This window comes from Myodes glareolus, chromosome 6 (genome assembly GCF_982192425.1).
Source record: "Myodes glareolus chromosome 6, mMyoGla1.1, whole genome shotgun sequence".
Taxonomy (NCBI): domain Eukaryota; kingdom Metazoa; phylum Chordata; class Mammalia; order Rodentia; family Cricetidae; genus Myodes; species Myodes glareolus.
The window spans coordinates 23,054,358-23,080,369 of NC_142031.1; the positions used below are offsets into that span (position 1 = coordinate 23,054,358).

At 39.9% G+C, this 26,012-nt stretch overlaps 1 protein-coding gene across 3 annotated transcripts in view; it reads left to right on the forward strand.

Moving 5' to 3' along the window:
* The window catches only part of Kbtbd12 (kelch repeat and BTB domain containing 12), a 75,399-nt gene that overhangs the window by 3,133 nt on the left and 46,254 nt on the right, over nucleotides 1-26,012 (forward strand). For all 3 annotated transcript variants that reach the window (XM_048416613.3, XM_085690598.2, XM_048416612.3), the window contains exons 2-4: nucleotides 4,936-6,117; nucleotides 10,725-10,995; nucleotides 13,450-13,600. In XM_048416613.3, the coding sequence (XP_048272570.1) occupies nucleotides 5,048-6,117; nucleotides 10,725-10,995; nucleotides 13,450-13,600 (1,492 nt within the window). In that variant the 5' untranslated portion in view covers nucleotides 4,936-5,047. The remainder of the gene's footprint in view (nucleotides 1-4,935; nucleotides 6,118-10,724; nucleotides 10,996-13,449; nucleotides 13,601-26,012) is intronic.

Sequence of the window (26,012 nt, forward strand, 5' to 3'; positions counted from 1 at the left end):
GTGGGGAGCTAATCATGGAAGCTGCCGTACAACACAGTAAACCCGTGTCCACACAGTTTTAAATGCCGGCGTTCATTGCAAAGAATCATTGCTCTGATTCGAGGCCTCAATTCGGGATCTCTGAAAGCAAAACATTTATGATATAAAGAAATTGACATTTTTGCCCCCCCCATTAAATTTATAGCAGTGCACTTCTCTAAACTAAATATAATGGACTAGAGTGTAGCTGCATTTTGGATTTGCAGAGTAATTAGGCTTTATTCTTGTGATTTATATTTATCTTTGCTACTCATCTTTCTCCATTATTATGGGTACTATTATTATGAATGCATCAGTTCAGTCTGCTATAAATTGGAGCAGAGAATAACTCCCCATTGATATCATTGAGAACATTTATACAATTTTGTTTTGCTGATGAAAGGAGAATGCACTCTCTGCCCTCATTATGAGAAAAAGTTGCTGTCAGCTCTCTCCATTATGGGCTGTATCTGTATCCACAAGGGATTCGTGTATGCACTCAAATTATTTTTGTTTGAAAAATGTTTGTACAGGTATGCCCTGCCTTCACTTTACCAGGTAGATTTTACAAAGATAATTACATGTATAACCTTATTTGTTTCTTCCAACTACTCTTACATAATTCTCAAAAGAAATCCCAGGTGAAAAAGCTAGAATTTAAAGAGCTATGAAACATGTTCATAATACTGGAATGTGGCAGACAAGGACTCAGACCAAGGCCTCAGTAACCAAGCCCAAGTTCAGTCCCTAACTGTGAAGCTGTACTAAGTTTGCTGAGTCACTGTGATAATAAAATCTACCTATTGTCCATTTGGGGGTTAAAGACTGGACAAACAGCTTTGTTTATATGCTTTATCCTCATTGTTCGGATGAAGAAACCAAGATTTAGGAAAAGTTAAATCATTTTAAGACGACAGCAAGCAACTAGCTTAACCTCTGTCTGCCACACCCAAACCTCTCTCTCTTAAATGTAAAGAAACAATGCTGAAAATATTTTTGAAGTGTGGCAGCTGATTTAACAGCCAGGCTATTTTTTTTTTTAATGTCAACCAGCAAATTAATTGGATCTGTAAAGCCAAAACAATTAGAATACCTTTCAGAAGCCTAAAAGCAGCAATTCGAAGGAACAGGTACTTAGCAAATGTGTATGTCCTTTTAAAACATCCATAGTAAATGATTCTTTAAAATGTTTGAAGCTGTCGTTTCTGTTTTAAAGGAAATTGAAGGGGTTTTGTTGTTGTTATTTGTGTAAGCTAATGTTTGAGAAAGAGGAATCATATCTAAATACACCATTTGTTCAAGAGAGTTTCTATAGGTATGGATAATATAGACATAGTTATGAACAAATAGTTGATATTTTCAAAGCAGACAACCAATTCTCAAAACTCTTGAGCTGAATTTAGGATCAGAAGTGGAGATTAGTCACCCAGACAGGATAGTGTCCTACTCACAGTCTTGAGAGTGGGTTTATTTATAGCTTGGGAGCAGTCGGCAACCTGCCACTTGTTTTTGCAAAGTCTATGAGCTAAGAACAGGTTTCATAATTTTAAATAGCTTTTAAAAGTCAAAAGAAGAATATTATTTCATGACACATGAAAATAGGGCATGTTAAATCTGTGAAATTCAAATTTCGGCATCCAAAATTCATTTTACTGGAACACGGTCATGTTCATTTGTTTATGTTTTTTTCCTCTGTGGCTGCTTTTGTGCCATAAGAGCAAAGTTGAGTGGTTGTGACAGAGCCCAGATGGCTTGCCTGGCATATTTATTATCTAGCCCTAGGTTTCCAGCCCTTGCACTAAAAGGAGTAAGGATGCAGGCTTAGGGGTCAGATGGAATTGGGTTCACAGTCTGTTTCCATGTATAATGCCTTGGCCATTTTGCAAGAAGTCAATAGAAAAAAGTAACTTACATGATTAGTGTTTTCTTTTTTTCTCTCTCTCTTGAGACAAGGTATCATTGTGTAGTCCTGGCTGCTCTGAAACTCACCATGGAGATAAGGCTGGCCTTGGACTCATAGAAATCCTCCTACCTCTACCTTTACCTAAGTGCTTGAATTAAAGGTGTATGCTACTATGCTCAGCTTGTGATTGGTGCTTTTTATGAAGGAGGAGTAAGAATACAAGATTCTGATGGTTCTCCTCAACAATATGGTATCTGAAAATATAAGACTACGGCTCACTGATGTATGTAATTATAGCTACCTTGGGCCACTTTTCTCAACGTTATTCAAATGCTGTTTATACAAGTAAAGGTTCCAGATTACAAATGATATTCTTAATTTAAATCAGCTTTAACTGCCTCCAAACCGTAAACTGTTGTAATGCGTTTTCAAACCCAAATTGCTCTGAATACTCTGCCTCCTTCCCTGAGTTTGCTTTGTCCTCATGCTGGCTCCCAGAAACATGGCTGCAACGGTGTCCAACATATGGGCCTCCCAGCCATGGAGCCAAGACTCGAAGTTCATTGCTATAGCCACCCTTGGGTGTCATGCTTGTCCTTGAACCAGTAATATTAGTAAGGGATGTAGGGGCCTATCTTTTTCTAGGAAGGTGGGTCAGATACTAAGGGAAGCCCAACATATCCACCATAAAATCTATATTACCAGAAGAGCTGGCTCAGCAAATAAGAGGACTGGCTGCTCTTCTAGAGGACCTAGGTTTGATTCTCAGTATGGTGGCTTACAACTGTCCCGTAACTCCAGTTCCAGGAGATCAGACAACTTTTGCCTGGCCTCTGTAGGTACCAGATTTACATGGTGCACAATTATACATGCAAACAAAACATCTATACACATAAAATCAAAATAATAAAAAATATTTTAAAATACCTATATTATATTTATGAACAAACATAGACCCATTACTTACTTAACTTGAACTTCATTTTTTAATCTCAATAACCAAAATGTAGCACCAAAAAGTCCATCAGGTAGAGTTTGGCTCCTATCCTACATATGTGAAATCATAGGATTATAATCATAATCTTTGGGTCTCAAGCATCAGTGTTCTAATATTATCAAGACGAGCTTTCTAGGAACTGACCAAACTGCCTATGGTGTGTTAGATCAAGGGTACCTTGTTTGGAAGATGCACTTGGCCTTCTGACATCATGAGCACTGGTATGCTTTGATGGCTTCATGTATATCAATACAAATAAAATACTAGGCTTGTTAAAAAAAAAAACTTCCTTAGCAAGGTGGTGGTGGCACATGCCTTTGACCCCAGCACTCCAGAGGCAGGCAGATCTCAGCTGAAGGCCAGCCTGCAGATCAAGTTCCAGTATAGCCAGGGCTTCTCAGAAAAATGCTGCCTCAAAAAACAAAAACAAAAGAGAAGGTACTTCCTTAAAAGAAGGTTTATGTTCTGGGTGAAGTGTATGGCTCCATGGGAAGGAGCTTGCCTAGCACATGCGATACTCCAGGTTCAATTCTGAGATCTGAACAACAGCAATAAAATAGGTTGGGTTCTCTTTAGCTCCAACTAGTAGTGTTTATGTATAAAGTGATGTGATGATGTGTCAGGACACCTATAATGAATTGGGCTAGTCATCGTGTGTATAAGAGGATTCAGATATATAACAGTCTCTTAATTGCCCATAATTGTATAAAAAAGCATAAATAAATCAGAGGTTTGCTTTTAACCAGAAAACCATCTCCAAGTAAGCTTTAAGCTTTATGGAAGTAAAGTAGGGAAGCAATGCCAGAATGTCCAGCAGGTAGACTTCTCTGGCAGCCTTAGTTCTTAGCTCGGTGGTTGTTACGTCACAGGCTCTCGCAGTGCCTGTTGGGTCTGTATAACTCCTTACTATGTGTCAATCACTTGTTTATTGAAGTAAATTTTAAATCAACACTCAGAAAGTAAGAAGAAGGCAATCTTACATGAAATGTTTAATTCTTTACAGGACTATAGAAATTTGGGGGCTCACTACCCTTTCTAGTTGAAAACTATTCCTGTCCTTATAACCCCACGTTTCTTTCTTAAGCATCAGCTCTGCTGCCATCACTGTTCCTTGTCACTGTCTGTGGCTTTGTAGTCAAGCGAGACTAGAAAAAGATGTAGAGACTAGGACCCTCTCCTCACAAGAGCTCCTGGCGCTGAGAATGTCTTTCTTTAAATCAAAGCAGCTAATTAACTTCCTTGAAACCTCATGTTTGCATTGCCTGGGGAAGGCGAAGGTGACACCACCAGCTTAGAGACTTTTAATTAGACTAGGGCTTTTAAAGGCAAGAAGCAATTCAGTTTATGCCGCTGTGAAACAGGGAACAAAGAAAAGCTGGGCAATGAAGGAAGACACATTTAGGTTTAAGTTTTAAATACCAGGAGTTTGCAGACCAGCAGCCATTGGCTTGTATTTTAAAACTCTGTAGAAATGAAATTTTCATTACCTACCAGCCTGAATAATTTTTTCCCATCCAAAAGTTTAATCAGAGTATGGACCTAATTTCAAGTAATTCCACTTTCAGGGTCTATGTAGCCCTAGTCATAGTCTTATGGATTAGTCATTACACATTGGTTGTGTGTTGTTGGGGAGAGGGGTTGAGTGTAACACTGCATCTCTTTGGAAATGATATTGACAGATACTTCTGTAGCCTCAGCCCACAGGGTGACCCATTTGATAACCAGAAATGGAATCTCAAAATTTGCTTATCTTTTTACTTCTTTCTTCCTTCACTCTGAGATTTTCCAGTCCTAGAAAAAAAAAATCCCACTGATGATTAGAAGCTATTGCAGTAGCAGTTAATAATTGATGATTTACACATCAAAGTCTTTTTAGATACGAAGTAGCTGTCTTAAATTGCTCTGTTCTGAATGTATAATATTTATTTATAAATGCTTCTTAGTACTAATGCTATGCATTAAGTATAAAGAAAGTTTTTTCTTAGACAAAACCTGCTTTTTTTTTTCTTACCCTCAGGACAGTTTCATGGCATCTCTGTTGATTTGTGAGTAATCAGAAATGCAAATAGCCCCTGAGGACTCAAGCTAAACTGAGAGAAACATTACTTACAAACTTCAAGGAGTGTATCATGGAGCACCAGACTGAGGGGAAGGAGAAGCACCAGCATAGCTTGAATTTACTAGATAAAATTAAGAATATGAAAGAATTGGAAGAAATGATTGACGTCGTGCTCATAGCAGAGGAGGAGAAATTTCCTTGCCACAGACTGGTCCTCGCTGCATTTAGTCCTTATTTCAAGGCTATGTTCACCTGTGGACTACTCGAGTGCACCCAGAGGGAGGTCGTACTCTATGACATCACAGCAGAAAGCGTGTCGGTGATACTAAACTACATGTACAGTGCAGTTCTGGAGATCAACAACGCCAACGTACAGACCGTAGCAACGGCTGCCTATTTTATGCAGATGGAAGAAGTCTTTAGTGTGTGCCAAAAATATATGATGGACCACATGGATGCCTCCAACTGCGTAGGGATCTATTATTTTGCAAAACAAATAGGAGCAGAAGATTTATCCGATCAGTCAAAGAAGTATCTATATCAGCACTTTGCTGAGGTAAGCCTACATGGAGAAATACTAGACATTGAAGCTCACCAGCTTCTGGCACTTATTAAGTCTGATGATTTGAATATATCCAGAGAAGAGAGCATTCTGGACTTGGTTCTGAGATGGGTAAATCATAACCAAGCATTGCGTACAGGGCATCTCGTTGAACTTTTGAAGCAAGTCAGACTGGAACTTATCAATGCTTCTTTTCTAAGACAGGCCCTCAGAAGGAACACGATGCTCCTTTGTGATAGTAGTTGCATCGACATAATCCAGAATGCATTCAAAGCCATCAAGATGCCCCAGCAGCACTCCCCTAATCTTCGCTATGGCATGGAGACCACCAGCCTGCTGCTTTGTATTGGGAACAATTCTTCTGGAATCAGATCACGGCACAGGAACTATGGGGATGCCAGCTTCTGTTATGACCCCGTGTCACGGAAAACCTATTTTATTTCATCCCCTAAGTATGGGGAGGGTTTAGGAACAGTATGCACTGGGGTAGTCATGGAAAACAATGCTATAATTGTGGCTGGAGAAGCAACTGCCTCTAGGCTCTCTAGACAAAAGAGCAAGAATATTGAAATTTATAGGTTTGTATCTCATAGCAAGTTTTGTATTTTTTTTTTAGTTTTGTTAAGATAAAGTCCCATTATGCAGCCATGACTGGCCTGTAACTCTCTGTGTAGACCAGGCTGGAACTCACAGAAATCCACCTGCCTCTGCCTCCTCAGCAGTCTTTATATGTTTTTTAAATCTTGTTTTGACATTGACAGTTGAGGAAGTCCTGCTGAGAGGTCACATTTGAAATTAGATATAATAAAGATTCTAGTATAAGTCTCTCATAAAGAACAATACACAGAACATCATATTATATATTCACAATATCAGTATAGCATTATATGTATAATGAAGTCATTCATATTTTAAAATTATTTTTCTTTTGTTTTTTGTTATTATTGTTTTTGTTTGGCTGATTTTAGGCAGTGCTAAGTATCAAACTCATGGCTTTGGCCATGCTGGGTAAGTGCTCTCTCACTGAGCTCCATCCACAGACTGCCTTTTCCATTAAGTGTCAAGACATCAATGAATTTTTAATGACTTAAATATGTCTATGTTATGATACAATTGTATTTTTCAGTCTTGACTTTAATTATCTGTACGATCAGACATAATATATAGTATATAACTTATAATAACAAGAAAATTTTGTTTATATAAACTTTTCAATTTATTTTTTTAGTTATTATTTAGAGTAGTAAGTAAATTTTTTTTAATGTGGGGGCCTTATGTTTCCTAGGTTGATATAAAATTCACTGTATAGCTAAGGATAACCTTGAACTTATGAACATCCTGCCTACACTAATGCTAGGATGTCCAGTTTGTGTGTTGGGGATTGGACCTAAGGCTTCCCTCATTCTAGGCAAACACTATACCAACTGAACAATGGACTTGCAGTGTAACCCAAAATAACTTCCAACTCCTACTTCCTTCACCTTCATGAGTGCTAAGATTATAAGCATGTGACACCTCATCTGCTAGGACCTTTTCCTTAACCAGAAAGTTTTCATTCTTGCCCTCAATTTGTGAATCTTCCCTAAACCTTCAGCATTACCGAACTTTTGAAGACCTTTCAATGATAGTAAGAGGAACAAGAACACCTGCTTAGATGTAGTTATATAGATGCTTAGTTACATAGTTACATAGTTACATAGATACCTGCTTAGACAAGTCTGTATCTTATTTGTGAAAACACATTTAATTTATAATGTTTGTGTTTCTGAATGCTTACTGTCTCACTACATGGTTATGAAATATGCACATAGAGTAAGTACTAAAAGGTGTAACTTTCCTTCATGATCCTTCCCTTCGTGTCAAGGTTTATTCAGATTTTTCAGTCATAATGTAATTCTTTGTGACAGTAAAGATGGAGCAAAGAAGGAACTTAGAAGTCTACCATTTCTCCTCACTTATTAGCACTACACATCTGTTCTGAGCCTTTCCTGTCTCTTACACAGACATAGTTTAAGGATTGTGTCTGATCTCACCTAGTGGTGACAGATTACAGAGTCCTGGATAAATGGTCTGGTTCCACACCCATGGTGGCCAAGCATGTCACAGGCTACAGGAGCGTCCTTCCTCAGAATTGTCAGGAGACTGCAAAGTGAAGGCCTTACAGGAGGAATCGGTTCTGACCTTCCTGGCAGGATTCTTGCAGTTCTGTTTCCTGGTGTGGCACATGCTTTGTGCTGGTGCCCTCTCTATCTTGGGATCTTAATTAAAGAGCCTTGGGCTCTTCAGATATCTCTTCTCTTCCTCATCAAGACAGACACTGGTCTCTCACCAGAAATTACTGCTAATAAGCATCAGCCCTGGTTTTGTGTGTGTGTGTGTGTGTGTGTGTGTGTGTGTGTGTGTGTTCTGTTCTGAGCCTTGACATCTTTCATTTTCACTCTAAGAGCACCTTTCCTTTCTTGCAGCGATCTAACTGCATACTTCATCATTTCCTTTTTAACTGTCTTAGACTCAGCCAGGCTCCTGACACCAAACAGCTCCTCCACATTGGTCAGAATTAGAGTAAAAGCACCTTTACCTTTGATGTAAAGTGGTCAGAAAGAAGAATCGTCAGGTTGTCAGAAGCATTTCTTTGTGCTTAGATGAGACAGATTTCCTCATAATTAGTCACCACGGTGGACTCTAGAAAGCACTGAGCATCCTGTCTCCCTAAGATCTTTGTCTCACAAGACTCTTAATCTAGCATCACTACAGGCAAATTTGGTGCCAGTTTTGTGCTAAATAGGGGAAATCAAGTGTCCTGTGGTGTATCCCTGCAATATTATTTTATAATAATTATTTCATAATTTTAGTATCATTGCTTCTTATCACTTTAATCTTTATCCAGATGTTCTTCAGACTGCCTGTGTTGTACAGTTCATAGATGTCCGTGCATCCATACAGATGTATTTCTTCTTGAGTTAAAGTGTGAAATAGATAACACCCTAGTAGGCCAGTTCTTTCTGTCTTCTTTATCTTCCCACTTGGGCATATGAAATAAGTGAGCATGTATTTTTTTATTTTTATTTTGAGACAGGGTTTCTCAGTGTGATTCTGGCTGTTCTGGAACTCACTCTGCAGACCAAGCTGGCCTTGAACTCAGATCCTCCTGCCTCTGCCTCCCAAGTGTTGGGATTAAAGGCATGTGCCATGACCGCGGGGTCCCAGTAAGTGAGCATGTAAGTGGCATCTTTAAACTATCAACCTGTTGGCACTGAATGCTCTTGTGACTGTTACTCCCTTTTTCTTATGTCATAGCTACTTCCCAGCCACAAGTTTTATAGTTTTATCTGAGAATTTTATCTCCCCATTTTCAGTTCCAAATGTTAAAACAAAAGTCGGATTAGCAAGTTATTTAGAAAACCATCCTCGACCTTCATGGTACCAATTTCATCCTATCATGCTTTCTTAAACTATGCCTCGACCCAAACTCATTTTTGGCTCTTTTATATAGTCACTCAGTTTGCTTTTCTTCAGCATATTGATAATATCTTCTTTACCTTTGAAAACTCATAAATTAAAAATTATTGAAAATATTCCTTGTGATTCCAGGAACTCTGACTTCCTTTTTTAGAATTACATAGAAGACAGCCGCTAGAAGGTTTGAGAAATCTCTGCATTTGACTGTGACAAGCCACGCATGCCTCTATGAAAGGAATATGCCTTTCAACTTTCCTGTCAAGCCTGAAGCAGAATGTTCTCTGAGGAATGTGAGAGTTGGCCCAGAACAAGTGGGAGAAGCTCGGATTAGATGACTAACTGTACACTGTTCCTTAAAAACTGAGCTCTGTACACAGCACTCATAATGCTCCTGGCTGGATCGTGTTTCCAAGCAGAACACCTGTCTTCTTATTCTCTGTGTTCCTGGGCTTTGTGCTTTTGTTCCATGTACAATGGATATTTCTAGATATTTCTGAGATATTTAATTTCAGATATTTTATCCCACTCTCCCTGTGTGTATTTTTATCTTTATCACACCAAATGTCTCAAATTACAATTGGAAAAAATACATTTACAAACCAAGCACAGTGGCACACATCTATAACTAACCATTTGAGAAGCAGAGGCAGGAGGATGGCAAGTTCCAGGCCATCTTGGGCTACCTTAGACTTTATTAAAAAAAAAAAAAAAAAAGACCTACAGTTATGAGGCAAGACAAAAGACAGCCATGAACTAGAACACTCGAGTCTTTATAACTTGCCTACCAATCAGTTACTGTTTGGGGTTTCAGAAGGCACTGACAGACATCTATCTGAGGACCAACATCTCTTAAGACTCTTCTTAAACAGATAGTATATGTGAAGGAAATTACCCAAATAACCATATTTAGTAGATGAAGATAGATGTAAGATGCCAAACAGGCATCTGCAGATGGGTTTTTAGCACAATGCTCTTGATCCAGTTTTAAACCAAAACTATAACTTAAATAGTGGCCAGGCAAGGTGATGCTCACCCCAGTACTTGAGAGGCTGACACCAGCCTGGTCTATGACTAAGACCAGCCCAGTCTATAGCCAGGGGTACACAGAGAGACCCTGTATTTAAAAAAATTCTACCTATGTACAATTTACGCTAGAAGTTCTAAACTGAGATACTTTTTAGATTCTCTGCCTAAAACCATTAATTCTTTAATGTTTCACTAAAATGCTATTTCTTATCTAAATATTCAGGGTATTTTGTATCTTTGTTTCTTTATTCATTTATGTTAAAGTTAAAAACTGATTTTCTGAAAGATTTTTCTATTCCTGCTTTTCTTTCTCAGAATCAGGAAATGTTAAAAACGAGTCCGGGGTAAGGTATACTCTTTCTACTTGTCTATTTTTCCTGTAATTCTCCAGAGAGATGAAGAATATATTTCAGCATATTATGTCTTATTCATTGATCATCGGGGGAAAAAAAGCAAATTTGTATTACTGTCTTGTGTTAATGATCTGTTTCTCCTCCAATTAGAAGAGCCAGGTCATATTGTTTTGTGTTGAAAAAAAAAAAGCTTAAATGTGTTTCTTGGGTGAGTTGTTGCCATGGTAACTCTGATCCTGGTTCTCTCTCTCTCTTTCTCTCTTTCTGTCTTTGTGTGTGTGTGTGTGTGTGTGTGTGTGTGTGTGTGTGTCTGCATGTGTGTATGATGTGTGTGTGTTAACTTGCAGGTATCATGATAGAGGAAACCAGTTTTGGGAAAAGTTATGCGCGGCTGAATTTCGAGAGCTCTACGCTCTGGGCAGCATCCACAATGACCTCTATGTCATCGGAGGACAGATGAAGATTAAAAACCAGTACCTCATCACAAACTGTGTGGATAAGTACTCCATAGATCAAGACAACTGGAAACGAGTGTCTCCGCTTCCACTGCAGCTGGCTTGTCATGCTGTAGTGACAGTGAACAATAAACTGTATGTCATCGGAGGTTGGACCCCTCAGGTTAAGAAATTTCTTGCTTATCTACCTAGTGTGACTGGCTTTTCTGAAAAATGTATCAGATGTTGAGTACTAAAAGATTATGGCTTACATTTTGGCAAAATGCTTTTTACACCATATAATATAGACTTAAGTCTTGAAACTGTGAAAGCAGCTTTAGAAGTTGATTTTTAAATGTGCTATTTATAGACATGGGTGCAGCTAGTACTCACGCTACGCTATGGACTTCATAATTCTTCCCCTACTGGCTGATTGGAAAAGATCCCTGTGCCAAGGGGTAGCTGTCGTGAGCATCTAAGTGGTGGTACAACTGGGTCCTCATTCCAGTCCTGCTGTGATGGCCGTGGGGCCAGGGACCAGTCACTCGTAGGATTCTTGCTGCAGGGGCTAGGGAAATGTTTCGGTTGGGAAGATGTTCGTTGTGCAAGCATGAGAACCCAATTCCTAGCACCCATGTGAATGCCTGTAATCCCAGCACTGACTGAGGAGAGAGACAGGAGAATCCCTGGGGCATGCTGGCTAGCCAGTCAAGTCCAGATTTGATGAGCTACCTTGTCTCAAAAACATAAGATAAACCTTCCTGGGGAACACCTGGGCTTAACATCTGGCCTGCAAATGTACATGTACATGAACGCCCCCATTCACCATGGGTGAGTACAAATGTGTGTGGGCACACACAGAGACACATACACACGGGGTCTTACTGTAAATGGAAAATCAGAACATTGATTCTGTCGTGGCACCATTATTTCCAGGAAAGTGTGTGTGACTGTAAATACCAAGTGTCCTTGCTGGGCATCAGCAATATCAGCAAAATGCTGTTGATATTGAAGCCCAGAGAAGTGATGGCAAGCCAGTAGAGATGTCAGCAGTGTGACCAGAGTGGCCCTGTGTTCTTCAGGGTCCTCCTGGGCCTTTGCCATTTACGGTGGTGTCTTTTCAGCTGTCCTCTGCTCTTGCCTTCCTGTTTTCCAATGCAGATTACTTTCACTCCTTGGCTGTCCCTGTGACATAAATTTATCTTTCCTGTATTTTCTCTTCTTTTAGCAGATTTGCCTCATGATAAAACATTTGCTTTTGCATTCCCTGCATAAGCTTGGGAAACTTTATTATACTTTATATGTTTCTATTTGTACTGTAGATCCAACGTGCAGATTTCATCACAGTGAGTAGCTAGAACCTGGCATTATCTGTAGCTATATTTTCTGAAGCTATTCACCTTCACAGTGAATTTGCGTGAACAATCCCTCAAAACAATTTGGAAGCTTTGATTTACTAATGTGGAGATTAAATACCTAAAATTGAAAAAAAGTAAGCAATAAAGGCAATGTTTGCTAATTTGTAGTCTCTAAATGAGTATTGTATAATGAGGCAATCTCACCGAGATTCAGGTACAGCACATGAAACTGAGCTTTGAGTGCCCATGGTGTCAGCATTCCCATCATTTTAAAGGCCTAGACTAAAGTGAAGTGCATGTAACATTACTAAGGGTGGCAATTATTTCTCTGTTGAAAACTTGGACTCAGAAGAGAGACACATAAATTCTTAACTCAAAGTTGTTATAAAGTTCCAGATATCATAAAAATAACATTATTTTACCTGAAGTTTATGGGTAGAAGCTGCTTGTATCTATGTAAGAATAAACTTTTTCAAGTTTTACTATCTAGTCACTAAATAAATATACAAATATATAACATAAGTGAATATGTAAGCATAACTCCAAGTAATTTATGCTAATCCTATTATCTTGAAAATTGAAATAAGGTTATTTACATATAACTCATAATTATGGTCTAAAATCCTCTAATTACTAACACAGTAAAAATGTTTTGAATTTTTTATAGATTAGAAAAATATGGGGCTGAAGAGATGGCTCAGAGGTTAAGAGCATTGGCAGCTTTTCTGGAGGACCCGGGTTCAATTCCCAGCACCCACATGGCAGTTCACAACGGTCTGTAACTCCAGTTGCAGGGAATACAACACCGTCATACAGACAGACAGACATGCAGGCAAAACACCAATGTACACAAAAGAAAGATAATAAATTAACAAAAGAAAGAAAAATATAAAGAAAATGCCTTATGAATTATTAAAATTAGTCCTTCATGAGTATTGTTAAAATTCACAGCTATGAAGTTTGGTAAGGTTAGGGTTTCCTTTACACACTGTTCAAGAAAGCAAGCTTTGCTTTTTTTTAATTTTGTAGTTGCTTCATTTTTTGGTGTCTAAGTGTGAAAATCACCGATTGCTGTAAACCAGCATGTTAGCCCATTGCACATATAAATCCCTCTGATATTGACAGAGGACTTACAACCCCAAGTCTCAGGACTTGGGAAGTCTGAGTCTAAGTGAGACATTAACACCCATTCATCTCTGCTGTCTGCTTTGATTGTGTCTACATGCTCACAAAGGCCTCTAAGTGGTCTGTTGTTACATTTGCTGTCATATTTCATACAGATGGATCTTCCTGATGAAGAGCCGGATCGATTAAGCAACAAACTGTTGCAGTATGACCCCAGTCAAGATCAATGGAGAGAGCGGGCACCTATGCAGTACTCTAAGTACCGATTCAGTGCAGCCGTCGTCAACAGTGAGATCTACGTTCTGGGTGAGGAGGAGATTGCTCAGAGCATAGCCACTTTCATTACTTCAACAGTGTGCGCCTGTAAATTCAAATGCATATGCATAATTGGTCAAAACGTATTTCTTGTTATCTGGAGTACAAGCCAATGAAGATCAAGTCTTTGACTTTAAGGGCAAAACTATTTTTATGGCATCTTCCAAGGGCCTTGGAAAGCAAAAGCAGCAGTGATCTGTCCTGTGGGACACAGACTGGTGAAGCAGAACTCTTTGTCCATTTTTAGTTGGTGAAATGTGGGGCTTTGCAGCCAACTGTGCTTGTGTTGTTAAAGAGAAAGCCACAGCAGGGTAGACGACTGTGCCACAGATTTTGCCAGTTCTCTTCATTTTCCCTAATGCTCCGAATTCCTAAAGCCACACTACCAAGTAACTTTTCCGTGAATGTGTTTCCCCCTCCTCTCTTGAATATGTGTAGTCAGTACTAACCAACAGGGATTGGTGAAAGAAATTCCAACAGTTAAAGAATCCCAGGCATCTCCTGTGGGTCCCCTTCCCTCCTCATTCCCTGCGTCTTCCTGCTTCCTTGTGTCTTAGTCTTCAGAGTGTGTTTTCTCTGATATCACCCTCTATCACCCGCACTTCCCCAGAGTGTGGGAAGACTGGGCATGAGGGTGACTGGACTGCTCCGAGTCTCAGTCCTCCCGCTTGCATGACTGACTGGAACACAGGGAGGTAACAAGAGGCAAATAAATGACAAAGAAAAGATGAGCTCTGAGGTGGAAGCAAACCGGGCCTCTAATGGAGACGATTTAAAAAAACAAAACAAAACAAAACCATGAAATGAAGGCTGTTATCTTGGGCGGTTTTCACAGCATGAAGCAAGGCAATTCATATACTCTAATATTAAAATGGTTTTATTTAAGAACAATTGTGCAACATAATTTATGATTGCCTCAGTTAAGAGACTCACAATTATAATTAAGTTTTTCCTCTAGATAAATATCCCTTTCTTTGTTATAACCAGAATGAGAGCTCCCCCTAACAAGGAACCTCAATTGGGCTAGATGTGTAATAAAAATGATAATGTCTTCTGGATGACTGAGTGGGAAAAAGCACCTTAGAAGCAACCTTAGAAGCCCACTCTTCACAGCATGGACAAATGTTCATTGGGTGAACAAAAGGTAAATTTAAAGGGACCTACAGCATTTGTGTTGGTGACAAAAGAGTGTATGTACTGTGCTTCAGGAGGGGGAGCAGGAAAGATCAGGAGGATGAGGTAAGAATGAGGGTGCCGGGAAAAAGGGACCAGAGGAGTGGGAATAAGAAAGCCCCGGTGTGGAAGGAGATAAGACAGTGGTGCAGACACGTGGGTCCCTTGCTTTTCTCATGACAGTACAAAATACCTGATGAAAGCAACTGGAAGGAGGAAAAGGTTGCTGTGACTTGTGATTTCAGTCCACTGTAGAAGGCTCATCAGAGTTGTCTGTGGCAGTGGGGGGGGGGGGGGGGGGAGGCAGTGGGTAGTTCACATGACAAGAACCAGAGGTGGATATGGCCAAGTCCCACCCCACGTAATCTACTTCACCCGGGCAAACCACACCTCCTAAAGGCTCCACAGCCTTTAAAATAGCTCCACAAACTAGGAGTCAAGCATTCAAACTGTGAACTTGGGGAGGATACTTCAAATCGAAATCATATCAACTAGGAAGCACATTATGAAGGCCATGGGTAAAGAAGTAAGAAAACATAGTAAAGTTAGGCAGTGGTGGCTCACACCTTTAATCCCAGTACTGGGGAGGCAGACACAGGTGGATCTCTGTGAGTCTGAGGCCAGTGTGGTCTACAGAGCAAATTCCAGGACAGCTAAAGTTACACAGAAAGATTCTTTCTCAAAAAGCAAAGCAAACAAACAAACCTAAATGTAGTTTGCTTTGCCAAGCAGTGGTGGCACCCACCCTTAATCCTAGCACTCGGGAGGCAGAGGCAGGGATATATCTGTGAGTTCAAGACCAACCTCATCTACAGAGTGAGTTCTAGGACAGCCTGGGCTACACAGAAAAACCCTGTCTTGAAAGAAAGGAAGGAAGGGAGGGAGGGAGGATGGAGGGAGGGAGGGAGAAAAGAAATAAAGGAAGAAAGAAAAGAAGAAAAGATAATGAGCTATGAGAAACCACACAGAAGCAACTTGATTGAAGGATGTTTGGGGTGATCAAGGCCAGGAGAAACTGGAAGTGGGGAGACCAACAGCAGCTTAGAATCTTGCTTCTAGATTCCCAAAACCAGGAACCAGATTCATGATCATCCCAATAAGTTTTGCCATACGTAAAATTCACTCCAAAGTTACCTTGGCCGACATGTGTGCTTAATCCTAAACTTATATATAAGCTTTGAAGTGATGTGAAATGCAGTTGTTTCATTTCTGTAGTCTTAGAGTTAGTTGTTCACTGTGTATGTAATTGGAATTGAGGCAAATATATGCAACCCTAAATTTGTTGGTTTGAATGAGTCACAGATCACCTTGCAATCGTTTTTTAACTGTCTGCTTTAGGGTAGTTATATATACCACACTGTACTTGGAGATCCCAGTCGATTACTATAAAAATAGGCCCTCTCCTTATTCTCTAGTGGATTTAATACACCCCACCTCCTGGATATACTACAGAGTATCTCCCAAAGAACAGCCAGTGGCACTTCCTTATCAGAGAGGCAGCAATACATTAGGGGAACTAAATTCTTGCTTCATCCTGACCCTGGTCTAGTAAATATTTTACTATTATAAGATTTGTTACAACAGTTAAGTAAGATGTATGTCAGGTACCTGCATTGCAAGCGTAACAGCCTTCCATTGATCCTCTTGATGTTACAGATAGTTCTTAAGAGGATCTTCACTGCCCCCCAAAATCTTATATGTTAAAGCCTAGCCACCAGCCAGTAGTGCTAGTATAACAGTGCTAGTAATAACAGACATGCTAGAAGGCAGGACCTAGGGGAAGGAAGTTACATCATTAGACTGGAAAGTATATTCCAGCCAAATTCTAACTGAATGATAACATAACTGTTTTAATGTTGGACTTTTAAACAGCAGCAACAACAAAAATCTAGTTTCCACCTAGGGTGCAAGGAGCAAGCACAGTCACCCTGTCTGCTCATTGAACAGTGCTGCAGAACGTGGCCAGCGTGCATGTACAAGACATCTGCAATGCATGCATCATGAAGGAGCACTGGAGCTGAGCTTCTATGGCACTCTGATTTCCCTCTTGTGTCCCCTGACCTGTGTTAGCTGGAGCCCACGAGTACATACTGTGCAGACAGAGCGCTGAGAGAATCCTTGCAGTTATGGCCTGAGTCACTGGAAAGGAAGCATAATTCTTAGAATGAGTCCCACCCTACTTTCTCCCTGTCTTCTTCTCCTCCCTCCCTCCTTCCTATCTTCCCATTTAGGCAGTCACAGCTAAGTGTGGTTAAGTGGGATGACTGGAACCCCGGGTTTCTAGCCAGAGAACCAGTAAACGGAGAAACTGGAGATGTCAGCCTCAGGGAGTCTTGTGTCTTGAACTCCGAGGTTCACCCCAGGTGATGCCTGCTTTGACATTCTCATAGTACAGACACTGAGAACTTACATCACAGGGGAGTACAGCTCAGGCAGGCCTCAGCTGATTATCCAAGCGATGAACTTCATAGAAAGCATCAAGAGCATTCATTGCATGTGCTTGAACTCTAAGCGGACACTAGAATGATGGTGCATAAAAGGCAGACAGAACCTTGCATCCTGTGCCTGACCGGTTTAAAGTTGAAGGGGTCACAAGGAGAGAGGGAAAGGAGAAAGAAGACAGAGACAGAGGGAGACAGAGGAGAAGAGATCATTTTTACCTCTATGATTTAAATAAGCCCCCAGAGTGTTATAAAAAAAAATACCCAGGGCACAAATCCATTCTTATTCAGTAGAGAAAGAAAGAAAGAAAGAAAGAAAGAAAGAAAGAAAGAAAGAAAGAAAGAAAGAAAGAAAGAAAACAAAACAAAAAAACCTGGAAAATCTTGAATCACTTGGGAAAAGCATCAGAATGACAGAATAATGACAGAAAAGACATAAATACATGAGCTACCTTCCCTCCTCCTCCTCCTCCTCCTCCTCCTCCTCCTCCTCCTCCTCCTCCTCCTTCTCCTTCTTCTCCTTCTCCTGCTCCTCCTCCTCCTCTTCCTCCTCCTCCTCCTCTTCCTCCTCCTCCTCTTCCTCCTTTTTCTTCTTCTTCTTTCTTCTTCTGTATTTCGAGACTGGGTTTCTCTGTGTAACAGCTCTGGATGTCCTGGAAGTCACTTTGTAGACCAGGCTGGCCTCAAACTCACAGAGATCTGCCTGCCTCTGCCTCTCATGTAAGTACTACCATACTGGACATGAATCATTTTCAAAGGCCTTACCTTAAAGCAATTACTCTAAAATACTAAAATACGCATATGTGTATGCTTATATATAATGAACATTCTTGAAGTAAATACTAAGCTAGAAATACCTCCGCAAAGAAACAGAAGATCCAAAGAAAAACAAAATGAAAAATTTTAAAAAGAAAATAGTGTTTCACTAATCAAGAAGTTCAGCGGATAGATATGGAAGCTGAGACCAGATGACAGGGAGAAGAGTCAGTAAATGCAAAAACTCATTGTAGAATCTGGAGCCTGGGTGACAGAGGAAAGTGTTCAGATCTGAAGTGCCGCAGAACAACCACAAAAGGCTTCATAGTTATGTCTCTGGGATTCCAAAACTCAAATACCAAAAGTGTGGGCCCCTCAAAATTATTTAATAATGCCTTAAGAGCTTTCAAATTTATTTAAAGTTGTAAACTCACAGACTAAGAAGTTTAACCAACCCCAAATGGAATAAATCCATAAACCCACACCCATATCACATTGCCAACTTGCAGCAGAAAAACAAAAGGAAAGAAAAGCAAATAGGCAAAATCCTTGAACTGTCTACAGGGGAACACAGGCTGGATGACTCAATATGTCTGCCCAGAAACCAGGAGAACTAGGAGTTGGTGCAAACACAGCTAAAGTGTTAACAGAGAACTGTCAGCCTGGAATTCTGCATTCCCCCGAAAGCTTCCTTCATGAGTGGGCGTAAATTAACGTATTCTAAGATAATGGAAAGCTAAGACACTGAATATGAATGTGTCTGCTAAGGGAGTGGTTCAGACAGAAGGAAAAGGCGCCAAGTGAAAACCAGAACACCAGGATGGAATGAGCTCAGCGGAGAGCAAAGGTCTGGACAAGTGGAATGTTCTGCTCTGGAGTTCTTAAAAATATGTTTGCAGATTGAAAGTAAAAGTTATTATATTTTGCAGTTTTCAGTGTATGCAGACATGAAAATGTGACAAGTCTATAAAGCATAAAAGAGGGTGCATGAGGCAACTGGTTCTTAGTAGACAGGACATAGTAAATACATATTTTTGTGAGTGTTCTGCATCATACCTATAATCCTCGAACTTGGAAAGCTGGGCAGGAGGAGCTCAGCGAGTTCATTTGAGGCCAGCACGGGCTACAGCGTGAGACTCTGTCTCAATATGATAAGACAAAAAAGTACATATTTTGTAATCCTCAAAGAAAAGCTCTTAAAAGGGATAGTGCAGAAAAGTCAGTAAATACATTACGTGACTAAAAGATGCTGAAGCACTCTGGCGTGAGGCAGCCCTGTGCCCTTCGCCTGCTATCTCTCCATTTCCCCTCTCCAGCTCCAGTAGTCACTTACTCAGCCTTTTCTGACTCCACGTGTGGAAAGGGCCTGTGGAATTTGTCTGTTTCTTGCTTATTTTGTTTAGTGCAATGTCCTCCAGCCTTACCCATATTGTTACAGGTGTTGTTTTTCTCTTTGTAAGTGTGCATATGCTTTTGTTTGTGTATATAACGTGTGTGGGGTGGAGGAAAGAGAGAAAGAAAACTGCCTCGTGTGTGGAGGTCGGAGGACAGCCCTGGGTGGTGGTCCTCGCCTCTCTTGGTTAGCTAGCCTGCCAGCTTCTGGGATTCTCCTGCCTCTACCTGTCTCCCAACTCCAGTAGCTGTGCTGCAATCACAGGCACACCATTTCACTAATTTCCTGTGTGTATTCTGCAGATCTGAATGTAGGTCCTTGTGCTTGCACGCCAGGGTTCTGCCCTCTGAGCCTTCTCCCTAGCACAGAGGTCCATTCCTAAACCTAAATAATACTTGGTTTCTATCCAGCCATCCATTCACAGACACTTAGGCTGTCTCTGTCTGCATCTTAGCTGTTGTGAAAAGTGCTGTAACACAGGAGCACACACATCTCTCTGAAGTGCTTTCATTCCCCTCGGAAGGAAGTTCCCAGAAGAGGGATTCAGTGCACTGTTATTTTCACTTTTGAGGAATCTCAATACTGTCTTCCATAGGCTGTACCAGTTGTCATTTCTGAAAACCACATCAAGGCCCCTGCTTCTCCATATCCTGCTAGCACCTACCTTTTAATTAGGACAACAAACATCCTAACCTCACTGTGGTTTTGACATACTGAGTGCTTTTTTTCTGTGTCTGTTGTACGTTGTATGTCTTCTTTGGGGAAGAAGTTTATCTAGGTCCTTTGCTCATTTTAAGCGGTTTGTTTAGACTTTTTTTTTACTATCAGGCTATATAAGTTCCTTATATATTTTTAATATTAACTTATTGTTACATATGCACTTTCAAAATACTTTTTAAAAACTTTATTGGCTGTTTCATTTGCCATACAGAAGCTTTTTGATTTGATATAGTGTGTTTTATTTTTCTTTTGTGCCTCAGGTTTGGGCATCATATTATTTTCAAGGCCAATGTGAAGCAGCCTTTTCCTGTGTTCTCTTCTATAACTTTTATGGTTCTAGGTTTTATGTTTTGGCCTTGATCCATTTGAATTGAATTTTGTGTATGGTGCAGGAAAAGGGTCCAGTTTTCTATGTGTAAGCACGGAGCCTTTCAAGCAGCATTTGTTGAAGAAACGCTCATTTCCCACATTGTCTTCCCAGCACCCTGTCAAAAAATATTTAACCATATGTTCAGTTTTACTTCTAGGATCTGTTCTGTTGTGTTCTGTTGGACTGTGTGTTATTTTTGTGCCAGAGCCATACTGTTTTGGTTATTATAACTTTGTAATGCAATCTGAAATCAGAAAATTGTGCTCCAGATTCATTATTTCTCAAGATAATTTGGAAATTCAAGATAATTTATAGTTACATATAAATTTATGAACTTTATATATGAGTTTTATGTATTACATATATAAAATTTATATATAAGTTTATTGTTCCATATGAACTTATGTGAGCAATGTTGGGATTTTAATGAGAATTGCATTGAATCCTTGTGTCACTCCAAGTAATGTACACATATTAATTCTCTTAATGCATGAATATGGAATCGTTTTCCCTTTATTTGTGTCTTCCTTGGTTTTTTCTCATTTGTGCTTTGTAGGTTTCATGGTTAAATTTATTAACTGTTTTATCCTTCTTAGTGGTATGACATATTGAATTGCCTTTTCAGATAAGATGTTCTTAGCACAAAAAAATCGCATTGATTTTTCTGCATTGATTTTGCTTCTTAAAACTTTATTCAGCTTGCTTGTTAATTCTAACAGTTTTTATGGATTCTTTGGAGTTCCCACACAGGATTATGTCATCTGCAAAAGGAGATAATTTTATTTATCTATTACTTTTTATTTATTTATTTGTGAATGACTTATTTCATTTCTCATCTGATTTTTAATTATATGTCTATATGTGTATGTGCCTATACATATGTATGCATGGGTACAATTGCTCTCAAAGGCCAAAAGAGGACATCAGGGCATCAGATTTTCTGGAGCTGGAGTTAATATAAACAGAGACTGTTCTTTTGTTTTCTGGCCACCAGATCCAAATAATCACACAAAAACTATATTAATTACAACACTGTTTGACCAATGGCTCGGGAGTATTCCTATCTAGCTCTTACATCTTAAATTGATCCGCTTCTATTATTTTGTATTTTACCACAAGGCTATTGGTTTGTTGCCTCACGTCTTGCTTCTTGTGCAGCTACATGGTGTCTCCTGACTCTGCCTTTGTTCTCCTTGCATTCAGTTTAGTTTTCCCGCTTGCCTATATTCTGATCTGCCGTAGGCCATTAACCAATATTGCCATTAACCAATGGTAATAAAACATTCACAGCATACAGAGGTGAATCCCACATCATCTTCCCTTTTCTGTCTAAATAAAAAAGAAGGTTTTAACTTTAAAATAGTAAAATTACATATAACAAAACAGGTATCAAGCAAGAATTACAGTTACACTATTTCTTTTTTAGTCCAAAGTTTCATATATAAATCATCTTTTATCAAAACTAAGGAAAACTATAACTATCTGTCTTCGACTCCACCAAAGACCCCAGAAGGATATACTATTGCCTGAATAACCAGGAAGTGCTTTGTAAGCAACTTCCAAAACTCTAGAACTTACAGAGACATCTCACTGCCTGGAGAGTCACCCAAAGTTCTTCTGTAACATTGGGGCATCCATCTTCAGCCTACAGGCCTATAGTATCTGAAAAAGTATACATAATCCACACTCTCTGTGTATTTTCCACCTTTACATGGCTTTTTATATTACTTTTACTGTCTCTTTAAAGACTTTGTTTTACTTTTTAAAACTCTTTCTATAACTGCCTGTACCCATTTTTTTTCTTAAACCTACATACATTTTTTTAAACACACTATGACCTGTTCAAAAGTTTATTTTGTTTGGATCTGTCTTTATTGCATGTCTATAATCCTATGACCTGCTCAGAGGTCTATTTCTGTCTGGATCTGTCTTTATTCTGTGTTTGTAATTCTTTTTTGAGCACTGTTTTAAACTCTCAAGCAGGCGTGGCTAGGACCAGAGCTGCTGTTTTGCCTGTTAGTTACACCTTGCTGGGCTTTCCAACATGGCAGAAGTCCATTCACCACCAGGTCTGGGAGCCATGTTTACCACCCCAACTCTGGGAAGCGGTTGGCCACACATTTGTTCACCATCAGCAAATAGCCTATCTGTAAAAAATGCAGCTACCAAGAAGCTGCACTTGGCTCCCATTTCTGTAGATCTAAAAGCCCTCTTTCTCTAAAGCTTTTTTAGGTCTTATGTGGATCCATGCCATACAGTGGGCACCATTTTTAACATGAAGTTTGTCCTGCCTGGTCCCAGAGCCATCCAGTCCCAAAGAAACACACAGAGGCATATATTAATTATAAACTGTTTGACTTATTGCTCAGACTTATTACTAACTAACTCTTACATCTTAAGATAACCTATTTCTATTATTTTATATTTTTTAAAAGTCCCTTGGTTTGTTGCCTCTCATCTTGCTTCTTGGGTGGCTACATAGTGTCTCCCTGACTATGCCTTCTTTCTCCCTGCATTCAGTTTAGTTTTCCTGACATCGATATTCTGCCCTGCCATAGGCAAAGCATCTTCTTTACTAACCAATGGTAATAAAACATATTCACAGCATACATAAGGGAAACCCACATCAGAGTTATGCATGACCGTAACCTGCTGGATGTGGGTGCTAGGAACCGAAGTTGGGTGCCCTGGAAAAGCAGTACTGATTCTTAGCCACTGAGTATCTCTCCAGCCTCTTCTTTGTTTTCTCTTATTAGTGCTTCCAGTGGCCTGTTATGTAGATATGGGAAGAACAGCAGCCATGCCTCAACCCAGTTCTCATCAGAGAAGCTCTTCTTCCTCTCTAATTACATTACTGGCCTCGGGATTTTCCCATGTTAAAGAAATTTCTTTCTCCAGATTATGTTAAGAGTTTTATTTTTAAATTACAAGTAGTAGATGTTGAACTTTGTCAAATGCTTTGTATGCAAGTATTAAAGTGATCACATCATTTTAATTTTTCAATCTTTTAATATTTATTTTGTGCAGGAATCATTCGCTTATCAAAGGTAATTCTCATCATAACAAGGCAAAATGTTAACATTCTGTGAGCAAGAGCTTATTTGGTTAAAACATTGGTTACCAAGCTGGGACTGGATTGCTGTCAGTTAGAACTGTGGGCTTATGTTTATTACTGGTGGCAGAGGGTCAGGCCAGGCAGGCCTGCAAGAGGCTCAGTGGGGTGAGTCAGCTCACTGCACTTAAGAGGAGCCTGACCCCTTCCCAGGAGCCCCTGAGGCATGTTCACTGGAGAAAGCTGTTGCTGCTTGATCAATCGTATCTAAGACTAGTTCTGAGGCTGGCTTATTGTGCCTCTAGGACACTTGTCTTTTCCCAGGAGTGTGGGACTTTTGTATATTCCTGTTCTGATTTTTTCATCAGTCAAGCAGCTGGGAGACTTGCAAGAGCTGTCCAGATACCCACTACTGCTGCTCATTCTCCTTAAAGACGGGGTTTTGCTTGTGGGTCTGCATGTTGAACAGCATGGACACATCCTGCCTTTTTCTGTAAAGCATTTGTTGAAAGATTTCTTAGGTGAGCTTGCTGTGTAGATTTAAGACTTGATAAACACATATAACCATGCAACACTCTAGTTAACAAGTTATAAAGAAAAGATTGGAGAGCAGTCTGGTGGAGTAATCTAGGTCTTCCCATGTCTGTTGGTGAAGTCAAGTCCCAGCAATGCCTCAGGCGTCCTCAATAGTCAGTTTGCCTTTCATCTTGCTTGGATAGAAATTGCCCTGACTTATCTGTGGTGCTAATCCAGGTCAGATGATGTGTCCACAATGGCATGGACCTTTGTAGCAATAGAAAGTTCTATACTTTTATGCATAAATACCCGAGCAAAGGAATTTAACCTGGGTTTCTGTGTCCTTAGAGCCATGAGATTAACTGTTTTCTGTGTTAGCCAAAGTTAGGGGTGAATTTTGAGGACCACTAAAATTGAACATTCCTGTGTCCAGGATTATTTATTATTCTTGGGAATCTGTTCTCATTGTTTGTCTGTCTCAGGGCGGGCTTACCACTTTAACTTCCTCTCAGAGGACAAAGCCCCTAAAAGGACTACAGTGAATTAGTCCTGGTCCTGGTGGACATCACAGACCCGAGTCCCACACAGGGAAAGAGAAAAGTGTGATCTCTACGCAGCAGTGACACCTCTGGTATTTGTCTTTGGGTCTCGTAGTGGTCACCATTCTACTCCAGGAAGATTTTTATCCTCTCTCTCTCAATGCAAGCATACTTTTTTCATGTGTTTTTATTTTATTTATTTAAAAATTATTTTATTTACTTTATTTCATGTTGTGTTTTATCACTATTGCTAACATCTGTGTAAAAATGTCTCTATACCACATTCCAAATTAGTCACACAACCATTGTTTTAGATGCCAGATTACTGGGTTAGAATGGTCATCATTATTTAGTAACTAGTAAAGTTATATAATACCATCAGAGGTATCTTTTTAAGTATCTAAAAAGTGGCTGGTGTTTTAGGACGCCCTTGTTCTCTGACCTTAGAAGTGTTTGCCATAGGCAGCTGTCTTAAGTCCAGTGGTTTCCCTATGGACCCAATGCTTCTAGGGGTTTTCTGAAGAACCACACTTTGAGATCCCTGTGTTAGTCAGCTTCCCATCACTGTGGCACTGCCAGAGATGATTGACAGCCCAAAAGAGAAAGGGATTTTCTGGTCCAGTTTCAGGGGAGTTATTTGACCCCCTTGCTGCTAGGTCTGTGGCTTCATAGTACTTCATTGCAGGAGCACACGGTAGAGGAAGTCCACTCACTTTGTAGCAGCAGGAATCAGAAAGGGGAGGGCAGAGACCAGGATACCAGTACTCTCTTCAAGGATAGACCTCCCGTGACCTAACTTACTTCTTCAAGGACCCTCCTCCTCCTCTTCCTCCTCCTCTTCTTCTTCTTCTTCTTTTTTCAGAGCTGAAGAGTGGACTCAGGGCCTTGCAAGCTCTCTGCAACTGAACTCAACCCCAGCCCAAAACTTTATTTCTTAAAGGTTCCACAACATCTCAGCAGTCCTTCAATACTGATGACAAACAGTTAGGACATGGGCCTTCAGTGGGCACTCCAGATCAAAACTGTACCACTCCTTAATGGGCATGCATCCAATTCTAGAGCCTTTCTGAGCTTTTGAAAATGCTTCTAAATCGGCAATTTTCCATCCCAATGTATTTTTTTCTGAGACTCTTATTTCAGGTTTGAACCATTTACAAATAGAAATAGCAAGTCTTAAACTACTTTCTTTTTTATCTACCACCAGAAAACAAGTTTGCTAAAGTCTACTTTGTAGACGGACTTTTCTGTCCCACCAGCCAGATCCCAAATAACCACGCAGAGACTTACTATTAATTATAAATGCTTGGCCAATAGCTTAGGCTTGTCTCCAGCTAGCTCTTACAACTTAAATTAACCCATTCTGTTAACTTGTGTTCTGCCTCGAAACTTGTTTACCTTATCTATGAACTTCCCATGTTGCTTATTCTGAGTCTCATGACCCCT